The sequence below is a fragment of the Bombina bombina genome, chromosome 4, assembly GCF_027579735.1.
Source record: "Bombina bombina isolate aBomBom1 chromosome 4, aBomBom1.pri, whole genome shotgun sequence".
Lineage (NCBI taxonomy): Eukaryota > Metazoa > Chordata > Amphibia > Anura > Bombinatoridae > Bombina > Bombina bombina.
Window position 1 is genome coordinate 522718176 of NC_069502.1, and position 20636 is coordinate 522738811.

Consider the following 20636-nt stretch of genomic DNA (forward strand, 5'->3'; position numbering starts at 1 on the left):
GGTTCTGGGGAAGACAACAGCTGGATAGAAAAAGGAAGTTGTTGAACTGAGAGAATACAGAGAGTGTTGGCAGTTATGTGAGGTTATAGCAGACCTGGAGATTTTTTTTAATTCATCATCTCTCCCTTCTTGCTCTTAACTATCTTTCTCAGCTCCCTTCTCTCTTCAATCTCTCTTTTTTACCCTCACCCTTCTCTCTCAGGCCATATCTTCTCTTCGCACTCTATATTTCCCCTCTGTCATATCTCTTCAATCTTTTTTTCTCCATTGTCTCTTAACTCTACCTTCTTTTACACTTTCACTTTTCCTCTCCAATCTCTCCCTCTCTGATCCATTTACCCTCTCAGAAGTAACAGCACTAATGGGGTCCTTACAGCCCTAGAGGAATAACAAATCCTTGCACTTTCATGTATATATAAAATCCCTTTAGATAATAGTTTTAGCGCATAGCTCAAAATGTGTCTTTGTCAGTGCTGCAATAGGAATGTACATTCTGCAAATACAATGTGTCAACTTTGCTACTTACAACATGCCACTAGACTTCAGACTCGACACTCACTAACTAACTTTCACTCGCCACCATTACATTTCCACTTGCCAATGGAAATCTGGAGAATGAATATAAAAATTGTTATATATACACATATACACACACACACAAAACACGGAAGGGGACTGCACTCTCATACCGGACCGGGTACACATACCATGACCCTGCAACATGCTCAGCCCTGGGTGCTCACCGGCACTCACAGGAAGCTGTGCTGTCCCCAGAGTCATAGGCAGTTAACCCCAGACATGTCTGGGTGCAAGAACCACAGGGAAAATGACAAAACTTCAGACTTTCTCTGTGTGTTATATAACATATGAAAAGCTTTTTTGTTGCAATTGTTAAAATACATTTTAACATCAACAGATTATCTCTCTCTCATATATAAGCATTTTTGCAAGAGCACTAGAGGGCAGCACTATTTCCTGCCATGTAGTGCTCCAGATTCCTACCTAGGTATCTCTTCAACACAGACTATCATGGGATGAAGCTAATTTTATAAAATAAATAAATTGGGAACTTTTTTTTTTTTTTTTTAAATGGTATGCCCTGTCTAAATCACATAAGAAAATGTTGGGGTTTCATATCCCTTTAAAAGAGACATGAAGCCCTACATTTTTCTTCCATAATTCAGATACAGAGTACAATTTTAAACAACTTTTTTTTTTTTTTTTTTTTTTTTTAAATTGAAGCATTCAACAAAAACATAACAGGGAGGTTGCAATAGACAATTTCAATGTGGACATACATATACAGGTAATGCTGGTGAGTCACAGATCAATAAAGCAGTATACTCTTCTAGCAGACCACCATCTGCTCACCTTTAATCCCAATATAGATGCTAAACCTACTTCCCCCTCTCGCTCCCGCACCAGTAGAAATCTGCACACTGTGGACCCTCCCCAACTCTCCAATCTTAATAATATACCCCTCTCCCACCACTTCCACGATATCCTGCACTGACCTTGCTAGAACCCACTATAACAATACTCTCTCCGCTGCACTTGACACTCTCGCTCCGCCCCAACTTCGCAAAGCCCCACGTCGTCAGCTCCAGCCCTGGCACTCCCAACAAACACGCCACCTACAAAAATGCTCACGCACTGCTGAACGTGCCTGGAGGAAATCCCGCTCTGAACCTGATTTCCTGCAATATAAGTTCACTCTTTACTCTTACACCTCTGCCCTTCGCTTAGCTAAGCAAACATACTTCTCTTCTCTTATCACCCCAAGTCCGCTGCCTCGGAGTCATGCTTGACTCAAATCTGTCCTTCATTCCCCACATCCAATTGCTCTCTTCATCCTGCCGCAACATCTCCAAAATGCGTCCGTTTCTAAGTGCTGAAACTACTAAACAGCTAATCCACTCCCTGGTAATTTCCCGACTTGACTACTGTAACAACTTACTAACTGGCCTCCCTCTCTCCCGCCTCTCTCCCCTCCAATCCATCCTAAATGCATCTGCCAGGCTAATCAACTTCTCTCGACGCTCTGTTTCTGCTGCACCTCTCTGTGAGTCCCTTCACTGGCTCCCCATTAACAGAGTTAAATTCAAAATTCTCACCCTGACCTACAAAGCCCTCACCAATTCTGCCCCACCCTACCTGTCCTCACTTATCAACAAACATACTCCTGCCCGCCCCCTAAGATCCAACAATGACCTGCTTCTTGCGTTCTCTACCATCACCTCCTCTCATGCTAGACTACAGGACTTCTCTCGTGCGCACCAACCCTCTGGATCGTACTTCCTTGTGCTGTCAGACTTGCCCTTAACCTCTCCTCCTTTAAACGTTCCCTAAAGACCTTTCTATTCAGGGAAGCTTATCACCTGACTTATTAACAAACTAACTTCACTTAACTAACAGTTGCCCTCTATCTCCTCACTAATATCATTCTCACCTCTGCAGTCCCCACCTCCTGTTTCCCATCCTCCTACCTATCTAGATTGTAAGTTCCCACGGGAATAGGGCCCTCAATTCCCCCTGTATTTTGTCTGTAAAATGTTGTCTTATCGTATTGTTTCTCCATTGTACTGTTATCCTTGTACCCATGGGCAGCGCTGCGGAATCTGTTGGCGCTTTATAAATAAAGAATAATAATAATAAAATAATTGCATTGTCAGAGTTACATTATCAGTACTACCTAAACAACTAATTGCAACCAGTTAAATAAGACCTCAATTTTTCCAATATGAAGTAATATAGATCTACCCTTGAACAATAAATTATGAAAGATAAGATAAATGTTCCTCCCTATTGTTCTGTGGAAGCCCCTAATTATAGAATTGACTTAATGGGGGATTTTGGGGGGGGGGGGGGAAACAAACAGGGCGACTCATGGACCTTAGGAAACCGCTTAATGTGGTTGTCAAATGATTATCATGAATGAAAGCTTTAAATGAAAAGACTATAATCAAAATATATGATATACTGTATGCACCGACTATGTAGTTACATGGTATCTGCAATTAAGGTTTGGGGTTCTGTGTCTACCACTTAAGGCGGCTAGAATTGATTGGTCAGGATCAAAATATTTCTTAGGTATATCAGGAAGGGAAATATGCCAACTAGGAAACACTTGAACACAGCTCTGCTAGTCATGATCCTCCTAATTACCAGAAATACACATATCTATATATACATACCCACACACACACACACATATATACATAGATATATATACCCGCTAAGTGCTAGGACTGTAATAGGGTGATGGATTATGGAGTTATATGCTAATCTAGCTGTTAATGTTCCTAAATTTATTTAACCAATTCCCCTCTTCGGGTTCTGGCCGGAGTGAATACAATACAGCCCCCATGCTGGAAATCTGTAGCCCTGAAAGATGTGCTGTCCCAGGTTAGGGGTTAACACTGTGTTGTAGCTGTGGGGTTCGGTAGTCCATAAACCCCTTACCTGCTTGTGTATGGGAACGGCTTCTGACTTGTAGCGCCATGTAGTGATGAGCAGTTCCTTGCCGCTTGCTGTCTCTTCACTAGCTGCAGAGGATTTGCGGCCTAGGGCTATTCTCAAAGTTGCTAAGTCTCTTGACACCACACAGAGTCAGACTCCAGCGCCTGTACAATCAGGTAAGCCTTCGGCGATATATTTGCTTTATCCGGATCTGGGCCTGACAGCACACTAACCAAAGCCGCATCCTCAAGTGCAAACAGAGGAGATCCCCCAGCCGTGGCCTGGACGCCATGCAGTCTCACCATATCACCTGAGGAAGGGGTAGGTTTGTAACCGTTATTGAGGTAGTTGGGTGCTATATTCCTCTCAGCTTCTAGGTTAGCCTCAAGGAGAAGAATCTGTTCCATAGGGAGTTGAATTTTCACTCTGACGTCCTGTATGCAGTGAGTCACCTCTAGGCTGGGGAGCGAGGTAAGTGTACCCTTTTTGGCCTCCTTCACATCTCTTGCGGTTAGCTGCCTCAAAGTGGATAATATTTTTGCCGCTCTCAAGCCTGGGGAGTTAACTGGAAAGTTGTCCACGGCTAAGGGGTTGTTTACTGGACCACTTGAGCGACAGATCAAATCTGTCTTAGTCAGAGCCTAACCCTTAGGCGAGGGATCCAATAAGCTTGGGGTAAGCACTTGGATACTGGTATCTTTGTCAGATTGCTCCAGTGTGGCTCTTGGTATCCTATTTTGAGATCCAATTTGCTTCGTTAGCGCACACAGGCTACTCCATTTAGCCGACCATGTTTGCAGTAGTTTCTAATGGTGTTCATTCAACAAGCAGGTCACAGCCTCGAGTAGTGTATTAACATTAGGCGCCATCTTTAGTATCCTCTTTGTTTTCCGTCACATAGGACAAATGTTGCGTTGCATAAATATAGATGTTGTAAAGTTGTATTTACAGTGTCTATGCACTGCTTACCCGGCCTGTAGTATTACCGGGGGGGGGGGGGGGGGGTTGAGAGCCTCTCAGTGAAGAGCTTGCATTAGGCCTTAACGCTCTGGACTGGTTTGCAGAGGAGGAATATTCAATAAGAATATATTGTCCAAATCAGATTGATCTGAGGAATCAGTATATTTGGATGATATAGCTGGATGATCATTCATTTCACTGGTAATAGGCAAATTATCAGTGATCCACGCAAAGCTACCAATATTACTACCATTCAAGGTGCTGCCCAGAGACACGCCCCTTAAACAACTCTTTAATCTGCTTATAATATCTAATTTGGTATTCTTTGTTACAGAAACAGCAATGCACATGGGTTAGCCAATAACATGAGGCACATAAGTGCAACCACCAATTAGCAGCTGCTGATCCTATATAGATATGCTTTTCAACAAAAAATACCAAGAGAATGAAAAAAAATAGTTAATAGAAGTAAATTGTGAAGTTGTTTAAAATTGCATGAGCTATCTAAACCGTGAAAGAAAAAAAATTGTTTAACCTGTAGCAGTAAATGTCAGTAGAGCAGCCAAATGCTGATGCATTTATCATGCACAATAATAAACACGTAAATGACTGTGCCAAAGGACCCAATTCTTACTCAATGTGTAAGAGAGCTTTTCATCATATAATGTTGTGAATTAAAGTGACAATCTCATCTGACACGTCTCTGCTGTCATTTGTATCTTCTAATTTAAAATGCAATGAACTAAATAACTTGTTCTACCTTCAACATTCCCTGTAAGAACAATAATTCTATGACTCAACATGCAAACTGGTTGTCTTACTACTATTCATTACAAGAATATACCAGATAAAGAGTATTTTATGTGCATAGGATCCTCAGAATTGCATCAATTATGCATCAGAGCCAGGGAAATTACAAATGCACTGCATTATCCAATTATAAAGTGCTGTTTCCTGAATCTATGCCAAGGAAACATTTAAAGAAATGCAGATGTGATATACAAATTATAATCTGGACATTCTGTGTCCCTTTAAAATACTCCATCGTATTGCTTTGCTTCAATATTTTAAAAAAGAGGAAGATGAGCTGTTTTATATACATAAAATAAATATAAAAAGAGATAAATTGCCCTGACCTAGGAAGGAATGGTCCAAGTCATTTCACTGCTAGAAATCCCTAATTATGTTAAAGGAACATACAAACTCTCCACAAAATATTTGTTACACCGATTTTAAAGAAACCCTACCCCCCCCCCCCCCCCAATAAGTCTACAGGTCTTCCTTGTGTCTAGTTAGATTATAAACTTTTTTTGGATCAGTCTCCAGTGTATTATGAACTACTGTATCCTTGTTAAAATGTACTTGTATTTATATTGGTAAAGTGATAAAATGCAAAATAGATGAACAGTTATCATTCCTTTCCACCCATTTATTTCTAAATTGCCAGGGAGACTAGCAAAACAATAGTTTCCCATCTTGGCTGTAACTGTCTATTCAGATCACTACAAACTAGCATCAATACGCTACAGACACCTTAAAATTTACTAAATTCAAATTTTTTCTTTCATGATTCAGGTAGAGCATGCAATTTTAAGCAACTTTATAATTTACTACTTTTATCAATTTTACTTAGTTCTCTTGAATATTTATTTAAAAAAGCAGGAATGTAAGCTTAGGAGCTGGCACATTTTTGGTTCAGCTACTGGGTAGTGCTTGCTGCTTGGTGGGTAAATGTTGCCACCAATCAGCAAGCGCTACCCTGGGTGCTGAATCATGAAAGAAAGAAAAAATTGGGTTTAGTATCCCTTTAAAGCAGAGATTGAAAAAGATGTTTACAATTTGGGAGCCAGTAAGAACATTTAGAGCAAAACAGTGTTATTTGTATAAAGATAAATTTGGAGAACAACCCAAAAAGGTAGGAGGCTCCCTGGCTCCTGGGTTTTTCAAGACCTGGATCATATGATCACTTATTTGAAACAGGGGGGTCCCCACAATCCCTAGCAGCAACAGATAAACTAACTTTGAAAAGTGTCATCCTCAGCAAACTAACAGAAATACATGATTCCAGTGATTTTTTTACAACAGGAAAATCCATTAAAAAACAGATTGTGACACATATTGAAACATTCCATTTTAGATGTAACAGAGAAAATGTTTTATGTCCCTTAAACTACAGCGTGTCAGAAGTCTGAACAATTCAGTGGATTATTAGACCTGAAATTGTAAAACCATTTTTTTATTATGGTAGGAAGTTAAGGACTCTTACATTGTTGGCAATAATTGATTTTGTTGCTGGGCAGGCCCACTCGACTACAAATACAGCCAGTTCCCTCCCAGCTGTCTACAAACAGGAGTTTCTACAGTTTAACCCCTCCTATTAACCAGAACAAGCAGTGACAATAACATTCTACAGACAGGGAAACCAGTAAACAGAATATTTTATAAAGAAACACGCATAGAAGAAAACAGCACACATTCCAATAGCACTCCCCGAGGCTTTCTGTATATAAAGATTTAGCTTATTAACACTATATAATACATTGTAGCACATGGATGCAGCAGATTCACTGACCTTTTGTAGAAGGATACTGCTGTATATTACATTGGGTTTGTTCTTCTCCCAGCAGGGGACTGCGACCCTCTGAATCGTTGTCACTTTCCCAAGCCGGCATGTTGTAATTTTAGTTTCTTTACATGTCAGGATCCTGCAGTTTGAATTGCTTCCCTGTGCTAAGTAAGCAAAAGCAGACAGATTACTGATCTAAGACTCCTCCCACAGGCACGGCCATGCTGCAAGGTGCTCCCCTCTTGCTACAAGGCAGCCTGCTCCGCCTCATTACTGCCCGGGTAGCATCATCTTACAGTTCATAGGAAGTGATGTGCACAGGAAAATGTGACTGGTCTGCCGTTTTTACTTTTAACATTTCCTGCAAATTCCTAATAGCAATGAGTTAGTGTTAGCTTAGTCTATTAATATTCTTTTTTTATGGAACAACACTGAGCATTACACTATAGTTTAGCTGTATCATTTTAGCATTCTAAATTATATTCTCGGCCATACAGCATTATTATACTTCAGAAATTGTGGGGTTCAGATGATGGTCAACAACAATATTGTAGCGTTTGTGTCTCCAAGAACAAAACGGGGAACCATATTTTGGGGTGTAAAGTCCCTATTTCAACCATAGACTTTTACATTTGTAACTGTTTACTGTACACAGACATTTAAAGGGATACTAAACCCAAATTTTTTCTTTCATAATTCATATAGAGCATGCAATTTTAAGCAACTGTAGCCACCAATTAGCAAGTGCTACCCAGGTTCTGAACCAAAAATGGGCCGGTGTTCTGTATTATTCGCCGACTTCGTTACGTTTCCCTACCTCCGGCCACGCCTACACAATACTTGAAAATACTTGCAAAGACAGTTGTGCACGCATGCGCTCTACAGAACACGATATCAATAAAATTGAAAAATACACTAAAGAGCACGCATGAGCTCACTGCCGCAGTCGGCAAATATTACAGACGTGGTATGTCCACAATTTTGGCAGTAGCTGTGGGCATACAGATAATACATAGTCAATATCATTGAAAGGATTTGTACGATTTTCATAATATAAATGGTTACAAACACTCTGCAGGCATCTAAATACCACTGGCAAAAAAGGCTTCATAGTCCCTATTATTTTATGGATTTGTTTGAGTAAATGAGTGAACGTTGTTCATTAAAAAAAAATTATATAAATAATTACAAACATTCCCTTTCATGATGATAGTGACTATGAAGGCTTTTTTTTGCCAGTGGTATTTAGATGTCCACAGAGTGTTTGTAACTATTTATACTATGAAAATTGTATAAATCCTTTTAATGATATTGACTATGAATCCTTTTTTTTTTTTTAAACCACTATTATTTGTATGCCCCCAGCTAGTGCCAAAATTGTAGAGTTACCACTTCTGTAATATTTGACGACTGCGGCAGTGAGCGCATTGCAATTTTATTGTTATCGTGTTCTGTAGAGCGCATGCATGCACAACTGTCTTTGCAAGTATTTTGTAGGCGTGGCTGGAGGTAGGGAAGCGTAACGAAGTTGAAAAATAATACAGAACACCGGCTCTTAAGCTTTACATTCCTGCTTTTTCAAATAAAGATAGCAAGAGAACAAATAAAAATTGATAATAGGAGTAAATTAGAAAGTTGCTTAAAATTGCATGCTCTATATGAAAGGGTTTAGTTATCCCTTTAAAGCAGCCCTGTCAGTACCAACTGTACAAACTGCTGAGAAAAAAATGTTCACACAGCACAGCCCTATAGGGCAGCTCACTGCCTGGTCACACAGTCTTAAAGGGACAGGCAAAACCGAAACAGCCTTTAAAGGGTCAACTAGCACCACACACACAGTCTTAAAGGGACAGATCACAGTACTGTTCACACAGCACAACCTTAAAGAGCAGATCAGTACCTGCTAACAGTCTTAAAGGGGTAGGCACACACAACCTTTAGTGGGTAAACTCACACCAAATGCACAGTTTTAAAGAAAGCAATAACAGTATGCATCTGCACGCAATGCACACAGCCTTAAAGGGACAGTCAACACCAGAATTTTTGATGTTTTAAAAGATAGATAATCACTTAATTACACATTCCCCAGTTTTACATAACCAACACAGTTATAATAAACATTTTACCCCTGTGATTATCTTGTATCTAAGCCTCTGCAGACTGCCCTCTTATTTCAGTTCTTTTGACAGACTTGCATTTTAGCTAATCAGTGCTCACTCCTTGGTAAATTCACGTGCATGAGCTCAATGTTATCTATACGAAACACATGAACTAATGCCCTCTAGTGGTGAAAAACTATCAAATGCAGAGGCGACCTTCAAGGTCTAAGAAATTAGCATATGAACCTCCTAGGTTTAGCTTTCAACTAAGAATACCAAGAGAACAAAGCAAAATTGGTGATAAAAGTAAATTTAAATACTCTATCTGAATCATGAAAGTTTATTTTGGACTTGGATGCTCTGTTTTAAAGGGACAGTGGCATGTGTGCGCACACACACAAAACTCACAGCCTTTAATGAGACAACTTGCAACACACACACACACAGTCTTAAAGGGACAGTCTACACCAGAATTTTTATTGTTTTAAAAGATAGATAATCCCTTTATTACCCATTTCCCAGTTTTGCATAACCAACACAGTTATAATAATATACTTTTAACCTCTGTGATTATCTTGTATCTAAGCCTCTGCAAACTGCCCCTTTTTTCAGTTCTTTTGACAGACTTGCAGTCTAGCCAATCAGTGCCTGCTCCCAGATAACTTCATGTGCACGAGCACAGTGTTATCTATATGAAATACGTGAACTAACACCCTCTAGTGGTGAAAAACTGTTAAAATGCAATCTGAAAAGAGGTGGGCTTCAAGGTCTAAGAAATTAGCATATGAACCTCCTAGGTTAAGCTTTCAACTAAGAATACCAAGAGAACAAAGCAAAATTGGTGATAAAAGTAAATTGGAAAATTGTTTAAAATTACATGCTCTATCTGAATCATGAAAGTTTATTTTGGCCTAGACTGTCCCTTTAAATAGACAGATCACAGTAATGTTCACACAGTGCAACCTTAAAGGGCAGCTTGGCACCTGCACACAGTCCTGAAGGGACAAGCACACACAGCCTTTAGTAGGTTAACTCACACCACACCCACACAGGGAAGGATAACAGTATGCATCCAAACCCAATGCACACAGTTTTAAAGGGACACTCTGTCTTAAAGGGACATGAAACCCCATGCACACACACATCACTCAGTCTTTAAAGGGACATGAAAACCCAAAATTCTCTTTCATGATTTAGGTAGAACATACAATTTTTTCCAGTTTAATTGTATTATCATCTAAGTAACTTGATCTTTTGCCATTCAAACCACCGAGGGTACTAAGCTCATATACATATACTCCAAACATTATATGTTAAAGGCAGTGGTACACTAATAATGTGATCACCATTTTGTTATATGGAAGAATCTCACATTGCGTTTTTTAACCCTGTATTTGTCTACACTCACTATTTTAAAGGGACACTGAACCCAAATTTTTTCTTTCGTGATTCAGATAGAGCATGCAATTTTAAGCAACTTTCTAATTTACTCCTATTATCAATTTTTCTTCGTTCTATTGCTATCTTTATTTGAAAAAGAAGCTTGTTTCTTGGTTCAGACCTCTGGACAACACTTTTTTATTGGTGGATGAATTTATCCACCAATCAGCAAGGACAACCCAGGTTGTTCACCAAAAATGGGCCAGCATCTAAACTTACATTCTTGCATTTCAAATAAAGATACCAAGAGAATAAATAAATATTGATAATACGAGTAAATTAGAAAGTTGCTTAAAATTTCATGTTCTTTCTGAATCATAAAAGAAAAAATTTGGGTACAGTGTCCCTTTAAGTTAATCTAATAAAAGTTATATTTTATTTTCATAACTGGAAATTCTCGCCATTTAGTCTGGGCATAGAGTGCTGGGACTGCATCCTTGTAGTGGAACTCTCTTGCTCCACAATTTTTTCAGTAATTTAACTTGTGCAGAGCACCACCCCTCTTATACATATTGATGTACAGCACAGTATTTCAGAACTAACATTGTAATTGTATAATAATAGTGGGGATTGCCTAATATAGTGCCATTGTTTATTGTGTCATATTTACCTAATTCTCCTGGTATCATTTATTGAAGGAGCAGCAATGCACTACTGGTTTCGAACTGAACACATGAGTGAGCCAATGACAAACAGTATATATACAGTATATGCAGCCACCAATCAGCAGTTAGAACCTAGGTTCTTTGCTGCTCCTGAGCTTTCCTAGATAAAACGAAAGAAGCAAATATAATAATAGAAGTACATTTCAAAGTTGTTTAAAAAGCTATGTTCTGTCTAAATCATGAATATCTAATTATGACTTTATTGTCCCTTTAAAGGGACAGCTTATACCACACGCACACAGCCTTAAAAGGACAGATCACAGCAATGTTCACAAAGCACAACCCTAAAGGGCAGCTTGGCACCTGCTCACACAGTCTTAAAGGGGCAGGCACACACAACATTTAGTGGGTAAAGGGAGCAATAACAGTATGCATCTGCATGCATCCCACACAGCCGTAAAGGCACACTCTGTCTAAAAAGGGACAGGGGCACGTGCACACACACACACAGAGCACTCATAGCCTTTAAAGGGACAACTTGCACCAAATGCACACAGCCTTAAAGGGACAGTATACACTCATTTTCATATAACTGCATGTAATAGACACTACTATAAAGAATAAGATGCACAGATACTGATATAAAAATCCAGTATAAAATGGTTTAAAAACTTACTTAGAAGCTTTCAGTTTAGTTCTGTTGAAAAGGCAGTCGGAAAGCCCACTGCAAGTGGTAAATAAGACCCCCCCCTTCTTTTGCATATGAAAAGACCCTTTACACAATCAGGAGCAAGCTGGAGAAGGTAGCTGACGGTATTCACATAAAACTTTGGGGCTTGGTTAGGAGTCTGAAAATCAGAGCAATGTTATTTAAAAATAAGCAAAATTATACATTTAAAAAAAAAAAACTTTATGGGCTTTATAAATAGATCATCTACAAAACATTTATGCAAAGAAAAAATGAGTGTATAATGGCCCTTTAAAGGAACAGCTCACACCACTTAATGCCAGTGTTACAATAAAAAATGTAAAAATGAAATAACGCAATAGTCAATGTGATCACGTAATTTCAAGGCTGGGATCAGATCATGGTGGACTGCCTACACTTCTAAGCATGCACCCCAGTTCTGTCTTGCAGTCCAGTTCTATCTTGCAGTCCAGTTCTATCTTGCAGTCCAGTTCTATCTTGCATCAAATGGGGAGGCTGCAGGATGCTCATATAAGGTAGGACGTTCCATGCCATTTTACAGCATTTATGCCCAGCACTGTTAGGACTGCATGGAACATCCTAATGGCGTGAAGGGATTAAAGGGATTTGGGCAGCCACCAGTGGGTACTACAGCAGAGTGCTAATTGAGCATGGGAGATGTTATTACAAGGAGTAAAGTATTAGCATTTGAGAGGATTTCTTAGTGTGCACTAAACCACTATTCATAGTGTGAGACAGACTTGGCACTTTGTACAGTGTGTGCCTGAGTCAGAGGGCAGATCACTTTCATTTGCAGAGGAGGTAGGACTTACTTAGCAAATGTTTTTTTATTTCTTTGTGCAATTTTGGATTGTAACTTCAGTGTGGTAGTAGTTGTTTGGTGGGGCTAGGGGTCCATAAAAACACATTTTTTTAGCAGCAGTGTATTTATGATTATTTGACAATGCTGTAGAAATTCTATATTTAAAACCATGCAGAAATGTTTCCTCCTCAATACACAAATGGTAGATGCCCTTTTGGCAGATATGCATTATAAATATATATATATATATAAAAGGTATGGAACAAGACAGGCGCCAGAGGGCACACTTCGTGTAATACGTTCAAATAAATAACAGATATTAGAAACTGTGAAAAATCCACGCTCACCTGGTTCAACCTCAAGATATGAGGTATTTGTACAGCACTTATGTTAGTATACTCTCACTCCTTGCGGTCCTCCTGTATATCCACTGGTCCTCAGGGGTTCCTGGGTGTCTGGAGTGTCCCAAATATTTCCTCAGTTGTAAGAGATAATATAGGATTTGGGAGTGGGAGGATATGTGTACTATTTTATCTTTATCCAAATATACACTACTAACACAATGCGAGTAAAACCAAGTATTTAATCACATATATATATGTATAAAATATTAACAGTAACAAACATAAAAGACCACTTCAGTCCATAAGTAGGTGGAAACAAGAAAAACTTCCTTACAGCACAATTTACTATAGAGCCGTAGTCAGACCGAGCAAATGATCCAGCAATCTGGACTGCAGGCAGGGCTGGCTAATCTGCTCTACTATACAAATATCCAGATATGGAGCACTTAAGGACAATTGTAGATCCGCTATATTCTATTCAGATATATAGCAATCTAATCCTTATGCAGCTCCGTGTGAGTTAGTGTGCACAGCGTGCAGTATCGTAGCGTGTGGCTATGAACTTGAATCAGAATTTTCCTACCTTAATTCCGATTGGCTGATAGAATCCTATCAGCCAATCGGAATTCAAGGGAAGCCATCTTGGATGATGTCCCTTAAAGGAACCGTCATTCGTCGCGAAGTCGTCGGCCAGGATGGATGTTCCGCGTCGGCGGGATGAAGATGGAGCCGGAAGAAAGAAGATTGAAGATGCCGCTTGATAGAAGACTTCAGCCGGATGATGGACCTCTTCAGCCCCCGCTTGGATCAAGACTTCAGCCGGATGATGGACCTCTTCAGCCCCCGCTTGGATCAAGACTTAAGCCGGATGATGGACCTCTTCAGCCCCCGCTTGGATCAAGACTTCAGCCGGATGATGGACCTCTTCAGCCCCCGCTTGGATCAAGACTTCAGCCGGATGATGGACCTCTTCAGCCCCCGCTTGGGCTTGGATGAAGACATCGCCCGGATTGGATGAAGACTTCGGACCCTCTTCTGGACGGATCGGTGATACCCGGCGTGGTGAAGACAAGGTAGGGAGATCTTCAGGGGCTTAGTGTTAGGTTTATTTAAGGGGGGTTTGGGTTAGATTAGGGGTATGTGGGTGGTGGGTTGTAATGTTGGGGGGGGGTATTGTATGGGGTTTTTTACAGGCAAAAGAGCAGAATTCTTTGGGGCATGCCCCGCAAAAGGCCCTTTTTAGGGCTGGTAAGGTAAAAGAGCTTTTCAATTTTTATTTTAGAATAGGGTAGGGCATTTTTTTATTTTGGGGGGCTTTGTTATTTTATTAGGGGGCTTAAAGTAGGTGTAATTAGCTTAAAATTGTTGTAATATTTTTATAATGTTTGTAAATTATTTTTTTATTTTTTGTAACAGTTCTTTTTTTATTTTTTGTACTTTAGTTAGTTTATTTAATTGTATTTATTTGTAGGTATTTGTATGTAATTAATTTATTGATAGTGTAGTGTTAGGTTTAATTGTAGATAATTGTAGGTAGTTTATTAAATTTATTTATTGATAGTGTAGTGTTAGGTTTAATTGTAACTTAGGTTAGGATTTATTTTACAGGTAATTTTGTAATTATTTTAACTAGGTAGCTATTAAATAGTTATTAACTATTTAATAGCTATTGTACCTGGTTAAAATAAATACAAAGTTGCCTGTAAAATAAATATTAATCCTAAAATAGCTACAATATAATTATTATTTATATTGTTGCTATATTAGAGTTTATTTTACAGGTAAGTATTTAGCTTTAAATAGGAATAATGTATTTAATAAGATTTATTTTATTTCGTTAGATAAAAATTATATTTAACTTAGGGGGGTGTTAGGGTTAGGGTTAGACTTAGCTTTAGGGGTTAATACATTTATTAGAGTAGCGGCGAGGTCCGGTCGGCAGATTAGGGGTTAATACTTGAAGTTAGGTGTCGGTGATGTTAGGGAGGGCAGATTAGGGGTTAATACTATTTATTATAGGGTTTTTGAGGCTGGAGTGAGGCGGATTAGGGGTTAATAACTTTATTATAGTAGCGGTTATGTCCGGTCGGCAGATTAGGGGTTAATAAATGTAGGTAGGTGTCGGCGACATTGAGGGGGGCAGATTAGGGGTTAATAAATATAATATAGGGGTCGGCGGTGTTAGGGGCAGCAGATTAGGGGTACATAGGGATAACGTAGGTTGCGGCGGTGTACGGAGCGGCAGATTAGGGGTTAATAATAATATGCAGGGGTCAGCGATAGCGGGGTCGGCAGATTAGGGGTTAATAAGTGTAAGGCTAGGGGTGTTTAAACCCGGGGTACATGTTAGGGTGTTAGGTGCAGACTTAGGAAGTGTTTCCCCATAGGAAACAATGGGGCTGCGTTAGGAGCTGAACGCTGCTTTTTTGCAGGTGTTAGGTTTTTTTTCAGCTCAAACGGCCCCATTGTTTCCTATGGGGGAATCGTGCACGAGCACGTTTTTGAAGCTGGCCGCGTCCGTAAGCACCGCTGGTATTTAGAGTTGCAGTGGCGGTAAATATGCTATACGCTCCCTTTTTGGAGCCTAACGCAGCCCTTCTGTGAACTCTAAATACCAGCGGTATTTAAAAGGTCCGGGGGAAAAAAGCATGCGTAGCTAACGCACCCTTTTGGCCACAGAACTCTAAATCTAGGTGTGTATTATTATTTAAATAAATCTAAATAATATAACTATTATTAACTAAATCATTCCTATTTAAAACTAAATACTTACCTATAAAATAAACCCTAAGATAGCTACAATATAATTAATAATTACATTGTAGCTATTTTATGATTTATTTTTATTTTACAGGCAACTTTGTATTTATTTTAACTAGGTGCAATAGCTATTAAATAGTTAATAACTATTTAATAGCTACCTAGTTCAAATAATTACAAAATTACCTGTAAAATAAATCCTAACCTAAGTTACAATTACACCCAACACTACACTATCAATAAATTAATTAAATAAATTAACTACAATTATCTAAAATAAAATACAATGAAATAAACTAAACTATAGTACAAAAACCGCCCCACTAAATTACAAAAAATAATAAAAAATTACAAGAAGTTTAAACTAATTACACCTAATCAAAGCCCCCTAATAAAATAAAAAAGCCCCCCAAAATAATAAAATGCCCTACCCTATACTAAATTACAAAATAACCCTTAAAAGGGCCTTTTGCGGGGCATTGCCCCAAAGTAATCGGCTCTTTTACCTGTAAAAAAAGAACAATCCCCCCCAACATTACAACCCACCACCCACACACCCCTACTCTAAAACCCACCCGATCCCTCCTTAAAAAACCTAACACTACCCCATTGAAGATCATCCTACCTTGAGCCGTCTTCACCCAGCTGGTCCGAAATCTTCATCCGATGTGGCAGAAGAGGACAACCAGATCGGCAGAAGTCTTCATCCTATCCGGACAGAAGAGGACATCCAGACCGGCAGACATCTTCATCCAAGCGGCATCTTCTATCTTCATCCATCCGACGAGGAGCGGCTCCATCTTGAAGACATCCAGCCTGGAGCATCCTTCCTGGCCGACGGACTAACGACGAATGACGGTTCCTTTAAATGACGTCATCCAAGATGGCGTCCCTCGAATTCCGATTGGCTGATTCTATCAGCCTATCGGAATTAAGGTAGCAAAAATCTGATTGGTTGATTTAATCAGACAATAGGATTGAAGTTCAATCCGATTGGCTGATTGGATCATCCAATAGAATGCAAGGTCAAGGTTATTATTTTGGGGGGCTTTTTTATTTTATTAGGGGGCTTAGATTAGGTGTAATTAGTTTAAACTTCTTGTAAAAAAATTAATTTTCTGTAATTTAGTGTTTGTTTTTTGTAATATAGTTTATTTAATTTAATTGTATTTTATTTTAGATAATTGTAGTTAATTAATTTAATTAATTTATTGATAGTGTAGTGTTAGGTGTATTTGTAACTTAGGTTAGGATTTATTTTACAGGTAATTTTGTAATTATTTTAAATAGGTAGCTATTAAATAGTTATTAACTATGTAATAGCTATTGTACCTAGTTAAAATAAATACAAAGTTGCCTGTAAAATAAAAATAAATCATAAAATAGCTACAATGTAATTATTAATTATACTGTAGCTATCTTAGGGTTTATTTTATAGGTAAGTATTTAGTTTTAAATATGAATAATTTAGTTAATGATAGTAATATTATTTAGATTTATTTAAATAATAATTAATTTAGGGGGGGTGTTAGGGTTAGACTTAGGTTTAGGGGGTAATAAATTTAATGTAGGTGGCGGCGGTGTAGGGGGGTCATATTAGGGGTTAATAAATTGAATGTAGGTGGTGGCGGGGTCCGGGAGCAGCAGTTTAGGGGTTAAACACTTTATTTAGGTGTGGCGGGGTCCAGGAGCGGCGGTTAATACTAGGATAGGTTTATTGCGGTGTGGGCTATGGTGGTTTAGGGGTTAATAATTAGGCTTATTGCGTTGTGGGGGTTGTCGGTCTAGGGGTTAATACATTTATTATTAGGAGTGAGAGGGGGGATTGCGGATATAGGGGTATACGTATCAGGCTTATTTTTGGGAGGCGTGTTAGACAGTTACGGGAGATTTAAAAAATGTTTTAACTTTTCTTAGGCGCCGGCAGTTTCTAAAGTGCTGTAAGTCACTAGCAACTCCAGAGATTTGTAGTTACGCTTATTTCTGGACATCGCTAGTTTATCCGACTTACGGCACTTAAAGGGACACTGTAACCAATTTTTTTCTTTCGTGATTCAGATAGAGAATGACATTTTAAGCAACTTTCTAATTTACTCCTATTATCAAATTTTCTTCATTCTCTTGGTATATTTATTTGAAATGCAAGAAAGTAAGTTTAGATGCCGGCCCATTTTCCGTGACCAACCTGGGTTGTTCTTGCTGATTGGTGGATAAACTCATCCTCCAATAAAAAAAGTGCTGGCCAGAGTCTGAATAAAAAAAAAAGCTTAGATGTCTTCTTTTTAAAATAAAGATAGCAAGAGACCAAAGAAAAATTGATAATAGGAATAAATTAGAAAGTGGCTTAAAATTACATGCTCTATCTGAATCATGAAAGAAAACATTTGGGTTCAGTGTCCCTTTAAGGAACTGCCGGCGGGATATATGTAATACCACGATGTGCGAGGTGAAACTACGGGTGGCGCGGGTTCCCTCGCTTGAGCCAAAAACTATGCCGTATATCGTATTGCGCCCCTGCTTTTTAACGCCCACTGGTATTACGAGTCTTGAAATGACAGGCTCACCGCTCACTTTTTTTGGCCAGACTCAGAAGTACCGCAAATCCACTTACGTCAATTACGTATCCTATATTTTCAATGGGACTTGCATAACGCCGGTATTACGAGTCTAACCAAAAGTGAGCGGTAGACCCTCTCCTTTCAAGCCTGGTACCGCATTTAAAAGTCAGTAGTTAAGAGTTTTATGGGCTAACGCAGTAGCATAAATCTCTTAACTAAAGTGTTTAAAAGTACACTAACACCCATAAACTACCTATTAACCCCTAAACCGAGGCCCCCCCCATCACAAACACTAAAATACATTTTTTAACCCCTAATCTGCCGAACCGGACATCGCCTCCACTATAATAAATATATTAACCCCTAAACAGCCGGACACCCGCATCACAAACACTAGTTAAATATTATTAACCCCTAATCTGCCTGCCCTAATATCGCCGACACCTACCTATATTTATTAACCCCTAATCTGCTGCCCCCAACATCGCCGCCACTATAATAAAGTTATTAACCACTAAACCTAAGTCTAACCCTAAACCTAACACCCCCTAACTTAAATATAATTTAAATAAATCTAAATAAAATAACTACAATTAAATACATTATTCCTATTTAAAACTAAATACTTACCTATAAAATAAACCCTAAGCTAGCTACAATATAACTAAAAGTTACATTCTATCTATCTTAGGGTTTATTTTTATTTTACAGGCAACATTTATTATATTTATTTTAACTAGGTACAATAGTTATTAAATAGTTATTAACTATTTAATAACTTCCTAGTTAAAATAAATACAAATATCCTGTAAAATAAAACCTAACCTAAGTTACAATTACACCTAACACTACACTATAATTAAATTAATTCCCTAAACTAAATACAAATTCTACCTTAATTTTGATTGGCTTATAGAATTCTATCAGCCAATCGGAATTGAAGGGACGCCATCTTGGATGATGTCACTTAAAGGAACCCTCATTCTTCAGTTGGACGTCGTTTGAAGAGGATGCTCTGCGTCGGATGTCTTGAAAATAGAGCCGCTCCGCGCCGGATGGATGAAGATAGAAGATGCCACCTGGATGAAGACTTCTGCCCGTCTGGAGGACCTCTTCTTCCCGGCTTGGATGAAGACTACTGCCCGTCTGGAGGATCTCTTCTTCCCGGCTTGGATGAAGACTTCTGCCCGTCTGGAGGACCACTTCGCCCGGCTACGTTGAGAACTTCGGCCTGGTTGGGTGACAACTTCTCAAGGTAGGGTGATCTTCAAGGGGTTAGTGTTAGGTTTTATTAAGGGGTTGTTGGGTGGGTTTTAGAGTAGGGTTGGGTGTGTGGGTGGTGGGTTTTAATGTTGGGAGGGTATTGTACTTTTTTTACAGGTAAAAGAGCTGATTACTTTGGGGCAATGCCCTTTTAAGGGCTATTTATAATTTAGTATAGGGTAGGGCTTTTTATTATTTTGGGGGGCTTTTTTAATTTATTAGTGGGATTAGAGTAGGTGTAATTAGCTTAAAAAACCTTATTTTTTTATTTTCTGTAATTTAGTGTTTTTTTTCTCGTACTTTAGATAATTGTATTTAATTGTATTTAGTTTAGGGACTTAATTTAATTATAGTGTAGTGTTAGGTGTAATTGTAACTTAGGTTAGTTTTTATTTTACAGGTATATTTGTATTTACTTTAACTAGGAAGTTATTAAATAGTTAATAACTATTTAATAACTATTGTACCTAGTTAAAATAAATACAAAGTTGCCTGTAAAATAAAAATAAATCCTAAGTTAGCTACAATGTACAATGTGCTATCTTAGGGTTTATTTTATAGGTAAGTATTTAGCTTTAAATAGCAATAATTTATTTTAATTGTAGTTATTTTAGGGTTAGGGTGTTAGGGTTAGGGTTAGACTTAGATTTAGGGGTTAATAACTTTAATATAGTGGCAGCGACGTTGGGGGTGGCAGATTAGGGGTTAATAAGTGTAGTTAGGTTGCGGCGACATTGGGGGCGGCAGATTAGGGGTTAATAAATATAATGTAGGTGTTGGCGATGTTGGGGGCAGCAGATTAGGGTTTCATAAGTATAATGTAGGTGGCGGCGGTGTCCAGGGCGGCAGATTAGGGGTTAATAATATAATGCAGGTGTTGGCGATGTCGGGGGCGGCAGATTAGGGGTTAATAAGTGTAAGATTAGGGGTGTTTAGACTCTGGGTTCATGTTAGGGTGTTAGGTGTAGACATTAAAAGTGTTTCCCCATAGGAATCAATGGGGCTGCGTTAGGAGCTGAACGCTGCTTTTTTTGCAGGTGTTATGTGTTTTTTCAGCCGGCTCTGCCCTAT

At 38.8% G+C, this 20636-nt stretch overlaps 1 protein-coding gene across 1 annotated transcript in view; it reads right to left on the reverse strand.

The window, feature by feature from the left end:
* The window catches only part of SLC17A5 (solute carrier family 17 member 5), a 287025-nt gene extending 279815 nt beyond the window's left edge, over positions 1 to 7210 (reverse strand). Inside the window, exon 1 of the mRNA XM_053710438.1 lies at positions 6992 to 7210. Coding sequence (XP_053566413.1) covers positions 6992 to 7091 — 100 coding nt within the window. The 5' untranslated portion in view covers positions 7092 to 7210. The remainder of the gene's footprint in view (positions 1 to 6991) is intronic.
* Between the last annotated feature and the right edge of the window lie 13426 nt (positions 7211 to 20636).